At 44.1% G+C, this 12,574-nt stretch overlaps 3 protein-coding genes across 3 annotated transcripts; 2 read left to right on the forward strand and 1 right to left on the reverse strand.

Moving 5' to 3' along the window:
• Nucleotides 1–3: 3 nt before the first annotated feature.
• Nucleotides 4–1,085, forward strand: LOC123102243 (auxin-responsive protein SAUR76). Its single transcript, XM_044523537.1, has one exon. The coding sequence runs from the start codon at nt 152–154 to the stop codon at nt 575–577; it is 426 nt and encodes a 141-aa protein (XP_044379472.1). The 5' UTR covers nt 4–151; the 3' UTR covers nt 578–1,085.
• A 2,353-nt stretch (nt 1,086–3,438) lies between these two features.
• LOC123102245 (C-factor) lies at nt 3,439–5,329 on the forward strand. The gene is made up of 6 exons (XM_044523539.1): nt 3,439–3,730; nt 3,868–4,020; nt 4,113–4,206; nt 4,311–4,393; nt 4,497–4,650; nt 4,864–5,329. Exons 1-6 carry the CDS (start codon nt 3,572–3,574, stop codon nt 5,094–5,096), a joined length of 876 nt encoding a protein of 291 aa, XP_044379474.1. The 5' UTR covers nt 3,439–3,571; the 3' UTR covers nt 5,097–5,329.
• A 486-nt stretch (nt 5,330–5,815) lies between these two features.
• Nucleotides 5,816–12,268, reverse strand: LOC123102244 (vacuolar-sorting receptor 1). Its single transcript, XM_044523538.1, has 10 exons — nt 11,863–12,268; nt 8,482–9,162; nt 8,308–8,396; nt 8,156–8,225; nt 7,976–8,059; nt 7,280–7,359; nt 7,099–7,180; nt 6,629–6,693; nt 6,250–6,289; nt 5,816–6,161 (listed from the first exon to the last, which is right to left on the reverse strand). The coding sequence occupies exons 1-10, from the start codon at nt 12,152–12,154 to the stop codon at nt 6,133–6,135; spliced, it is 1,512 nt and encodes a 503-aa protein (XP_044379473.1). The 5' UTR covers nt 12,155–12,268; the 3' UTR covers nt 5,816–6,132.
• Between the last annotated feature and the right edge of the window lie 306 nt (nt 12,269–12,574).

The following is a 12,574-nucleotide window of genomic DNA, read 5'->3' on the forward strand; positions in this document are numbered from 1 at the left end:
ACCCTCCCCCTCTAACCCCTCCCCACCAACACGACCCAACACGTACTTACGTACCACATCTGCACCTAATTAACCACGCTCTCGGCCTGCGGATCAGATCATCCACCTCCCAGTCTGGTTTCCGCGCGCGCGTGCGTGCGTGCGTGCGTGCATGGACAGGCTGAGGAGCGTGGTGCTGCGCAGGTGCAAGAGCCTGTCGCGGGCGGGGAGCAGGCGGGCGTCCTCCTCCAGCTCCTACAGCAACCTCCGCTCCATGTCGGCCAGGGACGCCGCCGCCGGCGAGGACAGCGAGGCGGCGGCTGCAGAGGGGGCGTCGGCGGTGGTGTTCGTGGGCAGCTCGCGCCGGCGGTACGTCATCAGCGCCAGGCACCTCCGCCACCCGCTGATCGCCGCGCTCATTGACGACGCCGGCGGCGGCGGGGTCGGGGATGGTAGCAAGGAGCCGGTGGCCGTGAGGTGCGAGGTCGTGCTGTTCGACCACCTGCTGTGGATGCTCGACAACGCCGTCGACCTCCGCGCCGGCGCCGGCGGCGAGGACGACGCCGTCAGGGAGCTGGCCCAGCTCTACGCCACGTGATAGCAACTTGCAGGTGATCGACTCGTCGGTTCATATATAGTACTCCGTATATGATCAACGATGCTGCATGAACCATATGCGTGTTGGTGTTGGTCCTCTCTGAATTTGATTGATTCTTTTTGTGTGTTCTTGCGCGAGATCTAAGATTCTCGGGCGCCAAGTGGAAGATACTCCCTTCGTTCGGAATTACTTGTCTCGGAAATGGATATATCTAGAATTAAAATACGTCTAGATACATTCATTTTTGCAACAAGTAATTTTGAACGGAGGGAGTATATACCTTGGGTTCGTTCGTAACTTCGTATAGGCAGAGCTGCTTCATAGCTAATGGTTTTGCATTTGTTCTAGCTAATGGTTTTGTATTTGTTCTAGCCAATCACCGTAAAACTTGTATTGTTGAGATGTGTATTTTTGCATTTAATTTGTGTCGTGGCGATCTAAAGCGTGTGTAAACTGTAAAGAGGTCGTGCTGCCTAAAGTAAATTATGTATACTTTCATTCCATTTCATCTCTGGCGACCTGTGATCAGTTTATTTATGTAAAGAGAAAAAATGTGTATATTCTTTTCTGTAAAGAAATGTGGCCTCTTAGGTTAATTTCAGTAAAAAAGGAAACTACCCTGCAAAACAAAAAATCAGTAAAAAAGAAGACACAGAGGATCCTTCCACCAAGTCAAATTCAGCGGCGATCGAACAATAATCTCCGCCGTAGAGCTCAAAGACAATGTATTGTGTGCATACTATAATAAGCTTGCTTTGTAGTTCGTGGATGCATATAGATTGTGTTTTCATCTATATGAGTATATGATGCCGTTCGCCCATATAACTCGTGTTGAAGTCTTATGGCGTCGTCAAATATGAAAACTTACTTTTAGTTGAATGAAACGAACTATGTAGAATGACTTCCCTTGGATTTTTTGAAAGGTTGAGATAAAAGGCATATTTTTATTTATAAATCATAGATGAATCTATGTATGTCATGATATAAATGCAATCCGCTTGTGGGGCGCCGCATGCGACATTGGCTTGGCCAACATCTTGCCGGAGTAGTATCCATGCGGCATTAATACTCTCTCTGATGTAACCCCTCCCCCGTCCTCCCTAGCCCATAGCTTAGGGCATCTTCAACCCTGACCCTTAAGCGGACACCGAATCCGTCCGCGGACACTGATGTGAGAGGTGACCATCCAACCCTGCTCACATACATTTGAAACCGGATTACAACAAACCGACCAATTTTCATCAAACATGGTAGAATTCAGCGAAGTTCGGATATAATTTAGCTAAACCAAGCACACAACACTCAAAGTAACTATAGAAAATAGCACAATTCATCCACAAATAGCATCCAAATATATCTAGTACATTAATTCATCCATAAATAGCATGTAAATAGCACAATCCATCCATAATAGTTTTTCAAAATCATCGATTCAAATTCAACAATACTAGAGTTAGAACCGACACATGCTGTCCCACACATACTGCCCCTTGAGCTTCATCCAACAATGTATGCGCGCGAATGGCCTGCCCCCGGTCCTGTAGTACATCATGGCAGCGATGCATGCTATATAACATGTAGAGAAACATTTAGTGACTAAATGAATAACATGTATAGCAACAAGAAGCAAAACCTACGATCTCCATGGTTGATGCGCACAATGGACACATTGCCTCCACTCATCCAACCACGCCGCAAAACTTCATGACAAAATTGCACATGGTGTACCACCGATGTGTTAGCGACTTCACATGGCTTTCATGGATGACGTGCATATCATAGGGTGCGAAGTACTTCCGCTCATGAAACGAAGCGTGCAAACTTTGCCAAAAAAAAGTCAGGCCCTCGTTCATCCCTATAAAGTATGCAAATACGTCCAACCATGCATCACAAATAACTCACCCTCGATCATCGAGTACCCCATCATCATGTTACTCTAGGAAACAACAAGAAGTTCAAAAAAAGATCAATGGCATTTGACCGAACACCTGTCGGGCGTGGTCCGCCATGGACGGCATCAGCATTGGTGCGGGGGGTACCTAGCTGCAGAGGGAGTCCTGAGTGGACTATGACATAGTCCAAGGTAGGCAGGCGCGTGAGTGGGGTCTCCGGATGTCCGAGGATGGCTGGGCGGCGATCCGAGAGGTACGACGACGTCAGATGAGGAGTTGGTGGACGAAAGGAAGTGGGAGTAGGGGCGAAGTGGAAGAAAAGGGGAGCGGGAGGAAGATTTGAGTGTGTCGAGGGCGTCGTAGTCCTAGGTGGCTGGTGTCCGGACTCCCGCAAAGCCCTCTAACTTGCTTCCAATTGGGGAATTTGATTTTTTGCCACCACTTACTTTGGACTTTGATATTTTGCCACTACTTTGTAATTTGATAAGTTTTTACACGCGGATAATGGGCGAATATCAGCTCAAGGAGGTAATCCGAGCGAACGTTTGTTCCCCAATGGGAAGGGATGAACAACATTTTCATTCACTAAAAGAAGAAACGACTCTCACAGAGATGGCGATGCTGGAAGCGGTGTTGGCTGGAGCTACGATGACTCGATAAGGCTGTCACCGTCGGTGACAGAACCTAAAACCGAGGTTTTTTTGAGATAAAACCAAGGGGGTAGGGGGTGGGAGAGTTGAGGGGGTAGAAGGCAAGAGCGACTCTAGCAGCTCACATGGCCACTCTCTTTTCTGCCCACGAGCTAGCGAGCTGATCTTGACCGTACCCACAAGCACGATCAAACGGCTCCGGAATGGACCGATCTGAAATCGCGCCGGTAGTCCGGCGCCTAGCCAGTAGCGCCCCCGAGAAAAGGCAAAAGAAAATAAAAAAAATGGAGGAAAAGAAAAGGGAAAAGAGTGGACGTGTGCCTTCGTCCAGCCGCGCACATCCCCGTAGCCTTCGCCGGCCCGACCCACCCCGCCATTACTGCAACCCAACCATGTGATGCTGCGGAGGAGGCGCCATTAAGCCACCACCACGCCCTCTCTTCTCTGCGACGATGCGCGCGAACACGCTGAGAGCAGCAATGGCGACGGCGAGGATGGCGGTGTCGTCGCTGTCGTCGCCGGCAAGGGCGCTCTCGTCCGCGGCCGCGGCCCCTCCCGCCTCCGGCGTGTCCATGGTGCAGGGCGCGTCGCGCGGCATCGGGCTCGAGTTCGTGAGTGCCTCCCAATCCTAGCTCGCTCCTTCTCCTTCTTCCTCTGTCCTATCCCCATTCCGTTTGCGCATCAGCCCTCGCGCTCCTCCGTATTTCCGATTCGCTCACCGCGTACCCGCATTGCCCGCGTGCGGCAGGTGAGGCAGCTGCTGCGGCGGAGCGACCAGGGCCGCGTCGTCGCGACGTGCCGCGCCCCCGACTCCGCCGCCGAGCTCCAGGAGCTGAGGCGGGAGCACGCGGGGCGCCTCACCGTGCTGCCCCTGGACGTCACCGACGAGAGCACCATAGAGGTAACGGGGTAACCTCTCCTGCTTTTCCCCTCCTCACAGATTCCCAAGGTGATACAGTGATAGCACGAGTGGATCGAACCTTTCCATGGCAGGCCGCCGCAGCCGCAGTTGGGGAGACCCACGGATCTCTCGACCTACTGATCAATGCCGCCGGCATACTTTCGATCCCAAATGTGATACAGCCAGGTCCGTTCCTCACATTGGAGCAATTGCTTTCCAGCTTGCATTAGGTGGGTTATGGGATTATAATGACTTATCTGAAACCAGGTTGCTCTGACCTCATGTTGCAGAGACCTCGTTGAGCAAAGTTCAGAAGTCATCCCTGCTACTGGCATATGAAGTCAATGCCGTCGGTCCTATTCTAGTCATCAAGGTAGCGATTACCGCCTTTCTTTCTGCTCCGAATTGCGTCTGCATTCTGCTTATCACCGCGCTGTGCTTACCCCAGTGTCTGAACTGAGCTTTGTTCTTGTCAGCATATGCGTCCGTTCCTGAAGATTGGTGCGAGCTTGGAAACAGGGAAAGGTTTCTCGTTGGTTGCAAATATGAGCGCTAGGGTTGGCTCGATAGGAGACAATGCTCTGGGAGGCTGGCATTCGTACAGAGCTTCTAAAACAGCACTGAATCAATGTATGTTAACAGCAAGATGCATGCTCCATTCAGATTTCACTAGCTTGTTATTGAGTAGTTCATACCATTCTTGTTAATTTGTCATCAGGATAGTTTTCCCTCATGCAGCGTTTTGTCAATTTGATCCAGAGCAAACTAATCATACCACAATTATGTATGTACCTTTCTTTGTCTTAGATTTCTGAAATACGTGCATTGGTCATGTCTTTGCAGTGACAAAGACTGCATCAGTCGAGTTGGGCAAGAAGGACAACATCGCCTGCATTTTGCTGCATCCAGGAACAGTCGACACCGATCTCTCACGGCCGTTCCAGAGAAACGTGGCCAAAGATAAGCTCTTCACGAGGGAGTTCTCTGTACAGAAGCTCCTGTCTATCATCGACAATGCCAAGAAGACTGACAACGGGAAGTTCTTCGCTTGGGATGGCCAAGAAATTCCTTGGTGACCACTGTTTTCCAGTCAGTGATCATCTCTACCCCAATTTTCTTCTTCAGAACCACCTGTGTGTCTTTTTAGCCTTAAATTCAAATGCCTGAACCCAGCTCTAGTAAGACCATTGATATGAAAAGCATGTGAAGTATATTTCCCTTTCCTCTTCATTTTTAACTACTTGAAAATTATGCATATATGATGTTTAGCGCTGAGTACAACTTTACAAGTCAAGCTTGTTTCCTTGTATATGTATAAGCACTGGTGCCTACAGTCTACTAAATATACACACACTTGCAGTGGGATCTTTCTTGTCTCCCAGTACATGTCAATTGCACAAAGCAAATTCTGGTGAGAAGTAACCTCTTCATAGCTGTGTATCTCTTTATCCTGTTAAGTCATACACAACTTGTAGTTAGATCCCAGCTTAATCTCTGTACCAGCATCAACGTTCAAATCGTCCCAATTCGTGCTATCCCTGTGAGTGAAGAGTAAGGCTGCGAGTTCGTTTGGCACTTGGCCGATTTAGTATGAATCCTGATGGGCATGGGGATAATTTGTACAAATCATCGTCGGTTTGATCGAATCTGAATATTATAAAGGCTGGCTGTCTTGTGGGAAAGAACCATCAAACTGTAATGGATTTCGGCAAATCCATGTTTTTTCAGTGTCCTGTGGCAAAAGCAAAGTTTTAATGGTGTCTAGGGGCCAATTCTGCCAATTTGTTATGGCATGAGATCCTTGTGTTTTGCCTTTCTTAGGAACATGGTAAAGCGGCAACTCATAAATATTTTGCATCCCAAGTAGCTATGTCGCTCCATGATCAAGGAGGAAAAAGGGCGTAGCATTATAGTTTGGGCTAATCTAATATTTTAAAACACCAGAGACAAACATATAAGGCTATAGATTATGACATTACACAATAGCAAGAGCAAGCACCAAACTTGTGACAGAAACCACCTTCATGCCATGTTCTTCACATAACTGTCAAATGTACATGTTGTATCAATCAGAAAAATATCACACATCACCACAATACCTTGCAGATCCTATTAGAACACCTTATGTGCCGCAAATATTCCTGACAAAAGAACATTAATATGATTAATCAGTTGTACATATAACATTAAAGTACACCGATGGTTGTTATCGAATGTCTGTGCATGCACCTGCAAAGAGGTTGTAAATGGCCTTATGGACAACCTCTGTCTGGATCCACAGAAAAATAATACTATGTCAGTAACCTTCTATATGCCTTAGTATTTGCGTGCATTAGTTTTGGGCTAGCAAGTTAAAGCTTTCTTTTTCTGTTACCAAGCTGGTTCTTAGGTATAGAGTATAAACAGATATAGTTTCCAATTATTATCAAGGTTCTGATACTTGAGATATTACGAACTCAAAAGACACTCTGGAGAATTTCTCATTCGATCGAACAACTAGATACAAATGATCTAATAAATCCTTTTATATAGTTCAATTGAAATGGCTCTTTGCATTCATCCATTTGAGAACCATGGTACCGTAAGAAAGGTGATGAAAAATACTTACTAAATAAGAAGAATATGTATGGGTATTACGGATCTTGATCGGCTGCCAATCTTGATACATGGGAGCTGCACATTAAAGAAGAGTAGAAATGGTTAATAAGAGTAGGAAAAGATGACCAAAGATAGCGCTGCACAATATTTAAAAGCTGAAGCTTTGCACTAATACTTAACCTCAGGATTTTCTATGTTGTGACCAATCAAAATTGTTCTACAAAGCCTGTTAGTGCTATTGTGTGTCAACTCCATCACTGTAATACCTCTAGTACTACCTTTTGATACAAAAGGGTATGCCCCATTAACTTAACTGTGTGCTTCCCCTGTTCTTTTCTATAAAAGGAACTATGGACAGGAAGATGGGCAGATTGTCTAGGTACCTATGTTTGCCACAGAGAAATGAGCATCTTCTGCACATTACTTCAAAAGAACAAACAAAAGCTATGAAAAGATAAATATAGAAAATTATTAGTGTACCTTTGCAGTCGTTGTAACCATCACCAATGTACTTCACACCTTGCAAAACTGGACATTCACAAACTGTTCCAGTGGAGGTGTCCTACATGTGCACAAAACAGCATACATGAAGCTAAACAGAACAAATATTTAGCACATGAAGTAACGTAATCTGGAGAAAATAGAACAGTAGAACATGTACCTTGCACGCAGTCACGTTAGCAGCCATATCTTGCCAACAACCGCCATTGTTGTCCAAGCATTGATTGGTTTGTATGTCTTCTTCTTGATCGTTAGACAATTTACAATAAGCTTACATCAGTAGTTATAAGAGGCGTCGTATAGAATTTTGGGTTATATGGTGTAGGTTAGAAATATATTACCTACTATTCTACGTTTATAAGCTTGTTGCCGTCTATACCATTGTACATATATTTGTGTAGTGTCTACAACATTATACTAGTCCATTGTAGGTTGCTATCGTACACAATGCATTGTAGGCGTTTCTTCACAACCCTGGTCTCTACTACTCCCTCTGTTCTCCAATATAAGACCTTTTAGATTTTTCTTGATTCATATGTATCTAGGCACATTTTACTATATGTTCACTCATTTTAGTATATATGTATGTAGTCAATAATTTGAAATAGCTAAAAGGTCTTATATTAGGGAACGGAGGAAGTACTATTCATGCTGTAATGCATGGAGTTAGTAGGGTACGATTTGGGAACTTGGCAGAAAAGAGACATGTGTGTGATGACCATCCTAGCCCCATGGGCTGCTGGTCCATAACACTACTGCTTACATACTACCCCTTTTAGTTAATGTTTTATATTTCTCCATTATTCATGGTAAATATAGACAACTACAAAAAATCATGGGAACCAACAAATCAAACCTTCATTTGAGCAAACAGATGGTTTATTATTTTCTTGGAAGCTGGTGCAGAGAGCTCTAAGAACTGCTCCTTTTTCAAGTTTCCCTGGGAAATAAAGATTCAGTAAGCAGTTAAGGCTCATCAGTCACCACACCTCATGTAGCTATTCCATTTTTTTAAATTGGAGGGACAAACACTGACCTCTGTATTGTCTATTGTTGATTACAAGTGTTGGTAACATAGTAATATCACTATGAGAACCCTTGCCAATCTGTGCAAAATAGAAGATGCTTCTGCATTTCAGAGGACTAACTTGGTAAAGGCAAAAACTAAGATAGTGCTCAACTAGTAACCTGTGTGTCTTGTTCAGCTTTTAGCGCAGGATTTTCCTCGTCCGCGGAAGGATCACCAACACACATGTCAACCTCTTTTTGATTAAGGCCTGCAAAATACATACACATTCACCACTATTATTATAACTGCACTTCAGTTTCAAACATAGAGCAGCTGGTGCAACATTAGCATACCAAGTGATTCGATTACTCTGTCAGCACATCTTTTACTGTAGTTCATTTCCTTCATTGAGCACCTAATAGCAAAATGAGTCACATAGTCCCACCATAACCAAGGCTTCCCAGTCCTCTTTGCAACTTTGAACACACAAAGTTGATGTAATTTCTGAACCACTACATCGCACCCATCATACCTATGTTGTTCCGGGTCTGGTGCACAATATCTCCCATAGTTGATACATTGGGACCTGCACATTTTGCTATTTTGGTAACTCTCTGGGCAATGCCAAGTAATGTAATGAGGAGTGAACTGCGTGTAGCCCTTCTTCTCAAGTGTCTGGGCTACACCTTTAAATCTCTTTAGGAAATCAACCTGGCTATCGCATTTTGGACCACATTCATCATTACTGTTTGTCCAGAATTCATACTCAGCACGCTCATCAGGGTACAATCGGGACTCCCCCCAGTTGAAGCTTACATTAACCAAATCGACATTATCAATTGCTTTCTTGAGACTGTTCCCAAGGCTTCTGGTTATAAGTGCTGAAGGAATGGTGACATCCTGTAAATCATTTGTTGCCTGGCTGCTTTCTGATTTGTCGACTGTAAATAATGGTTGAGTTATTTGATCAACAAGAAGAACTGCTGCTGCTCCTGCTTTCTGCCCATTCCTCACCTTGGTTGTGTAGTAACATTCTATTTAAAGCAATCCAACCATATTGTATTACTCCATCGGGTCATAAGTACATGTGGTATTATAAATAGATGTAGGAGTACTTTAAAAAGTATGCATATAGTTTTAAATACTTCAGTTTACATAGTTTAATCTAAAAATGTACATTAATAAAAGTATAAGTTTACTCAAATGAAATGCTACAATGCATTGAAACATTCTAGTTAGGATTATAGTTGCAATGTCCAAAACTATTACCTTTTTTTAATGCAAAACTATTACTACCTGGTAACCATACACACTAATTATGCCCACGGTTTACGGATAACATCGCAACTATGATGACATAACCTAGCAACTAGTGACGGCGAATAAATTCGTTGAAACATGACAACATGATCTTATTTGAAGCCCATGCCGAGTCGAACTCACCGGTGAAGACTAATCAGATTTACAGTTTGTGAGATAAATCATTTTGTAAATTCAGATTTAGCAATTATTGCAATGAAGTCAGCATGTGGCTGTAGATTTGTGCATGTATGCGCATGCTCTCTCTAAAGTAGCACACGTGTGCTAGGTAGATTTTTCCACTTAGTTAATAGAGGTGTATGTAGATTGTGCATCGAGTCAACAAAAAATCAAGATAACATCAGCCCTCCTTCATCTTTTTCTTTGTTATATCTTTATCTTTTTCTTTGAGACTAAATTTGTCTAAAGTTGCCGCACTCAAGGTTAAGCAAGTTTGACCAATTTATGTGAGTGTTTGATTCAAGCCACACCTTAGACAAGTCACACTACCAGAGTCCCACATCACATACACTTAAAAAGTGTGACAAGATTTTCTTAGGCTTGCCAACTTATGACTCTCATTTTAAAGAACTGCAAGTTTGACAACATTATATGGCAAAGTGTGGCATTGTTAGGCCTAGAACCAAACATCCCCTAGTTTTCGTGCGCAAAAAAGAAAACATATTTTAATATACATTTTCACTCCTAAATTAGGAACAATCAAACATGGTGCAGATTTCTAGTGGTGAATCGTCTTTCAGAACCTTTGAACTGTCGATGACACAAGACGCTTCATTTTAAAGAAAATGTAAAGCAATTAGTAGGTGTTCGAAGTGTGTCTATTTACTCAAATCCTTATTGGACAAGCATTCTGTTTACATATGCATGATTTCACGTGAGTGCTGAATTATATTTCATATAAGTATGGATATATTCCTACAATTTTCTAGATACCATACATCATTATATAGCAAGAAAATGCCAGTGCTAGGTTTTAGAATTCTACTCTCTCCGTTCCTAAATAATTGTCTTTTTAGAGATTTCAAATGAGCTACCACATACGGATGTATATAGACATAGTTTAAAGTGTAGATTCACTCATTTTACTCCGTATGTAGTCACTTGTTGAAATTTCTAGAAAGACAAATATTTAGGAACGGAGGGAGTAGATTAATAATTATCATCGCTTGTGTCACTTACCTATGGGGGACAAATAGTATCACCTTGTCTGAGTTTAGGGCATCTCCAACGGCAATGCGCAAATTTTCTCCTGCGTCCATCCGTGGATATGGATGCGGAAGACTGTCATCCAACCGTAGCTGCATATATTTTAAACTCTTTTTTAACAAACCAGATGAAATTATTAGGTTCCTTGGCTTCCACGCGGGTTATTGGAGGCGTTTGAATGCGGCGAGGAGGCATGTTCAGTCGGGCGTGCAGTGGGCGGCGCCCACGGCCGGCGCGCCGCTTCAATGGTGGAGGCAGTGAGAGGTTGTGTCCGTCCTGAGCCGTCTTCAATGTGAAGTGACATGAATGCGAGCAGCTGGCGCCGGGAGGGAAGCGCGCGGGGTAGGGAGTAGGGGTTTTGGGAGGGCAAGGGCGGTCAGAAGTGGGCATGGCAGTAGTCCGGACTCTCGCAAACCCCCCCATGTTTATCTTTGTGGGAGAAAGTACGTACGGACCGCACCGCAGACCGATACAGGACAACATCGGATGGCTTCCACGGTCTGGACATATGCGGAAGGTTTTAGTCAATATTGGAGATGCCCTTAATCAAGAAAAATAGTATCACATCGTTTGGGTTTATAATTTGGATACACATTTGTAGGCATTTATACTAATAAACCATGTGTAATATGCCGCAAAAATCTAATGATATTTGTAGGTATATAACACATGTTTCGTTGCTCAGATTGAAGACCTAAAAAACCCATTGCCTGACTAATAAGGGGGTGTTTGTTTCCAGGGACTTTTTTGTGTAGGGACTAAAAAAAGTCTCTTTTAGAGACTTCTTTATCAAACGGGAGGGACTTTTTAGGGACTAAACTAGGTATTTGGGACTAAATGAAGAAGACTCTTAAGGTGAGTCTTTTTTGGGACTTTTCCAACAATGCTCCTCTATGCATTCATTGGCCTGCCACCTCATGATGTTGTTTGATTGTTATTTCTTTATATACTAGGGGCAACATGGTCATTTAATAATCTTCAGGAAGGGACTAGAGACTTTTTAGTCTCTTGAAACAAATAGAGAGGTACTTACTAGAGACTTTTTAGTTGGGACTAGAAAAAATCGTAGGACTTATGAACCAAACAGGGCCTAAATCCGGATAAAGGCAGTACTGTGAAATTAAGGATATCAGCGGCAGAGAATACGAAATTTATCATCAGATGTAGGAGTATCTATCAAAAGGAGGACAAATTCATGTGTTATGTACCTCCCCTGTCGACGAGCAAGATAACAGGAAGCGCGCCGGCTGGGCGAGAACGGAGAGAGATGCCAAAGTCATCGAAGCTCGTGCAGGCCATCGTGTTGCGCCTTGGGTAGACGACCACGCCGGTCATGGAGCCACCGTGCTGCGGGAAACCGAAGTCGGTGCTGGCACAGCCGTATGTGCCCTCGAGCTCCGGCGGTGACATCACCCTCAGCCGGCTGTTCCTCCGGGACACTTCGGACTGCCCATGGCAGCAGCCCAAGATCGCTGCCCAAATGATCAGTAGCCTCAGCATGTCGGCTGTGTCGATTGGATTACGGAGCTAGTGATGCTAGCTGCATGCTATTGTAACTATGTTCATGTGATGGATGGAGAAGAGGACGAGAGACACGGCGGGGAAAACAGAGCAAGTGAGCGGCCGGCCGGCAGCGAAATGTCGGGGATGACAGCGACGGACGTCTTTGGGAATTTCCGGGCGTTTCTTGTGTTCACTAGCATACGAATTTGGAAAAATAAAAGAGTTTGTGCGATAATTAAATTATACAAGTCGTGAATGACCAAGTACAATCCTAGAATGCTCCCTAGAGCCAGCTGAGAGGGACGTTTTGACTCTGGGTGCATATGCCCCGTAATGACAGTCAATTCAAAATAAATAACCCCCTCAGTTTCTAAATATATATATTTTTAAAAGATTTTAATATGAACTACATAGGAG

The sequence above is a fragment of the Triticum aestivum genome, chromosome 5A (assembly GCF_018294505.1).
Source record: "Triticum aestivum cultivar Chinese Spring chromosome 5A, IWGSC CS RefSeq v2.1, whole genome shotgun sequence".
NCBI classification, from domain to species: Eukaryota; Viridiplantae; Streptophyta; class Magnoliopsida; order Poales; family Poaceae; genus Triticum; species Triticum aestivum.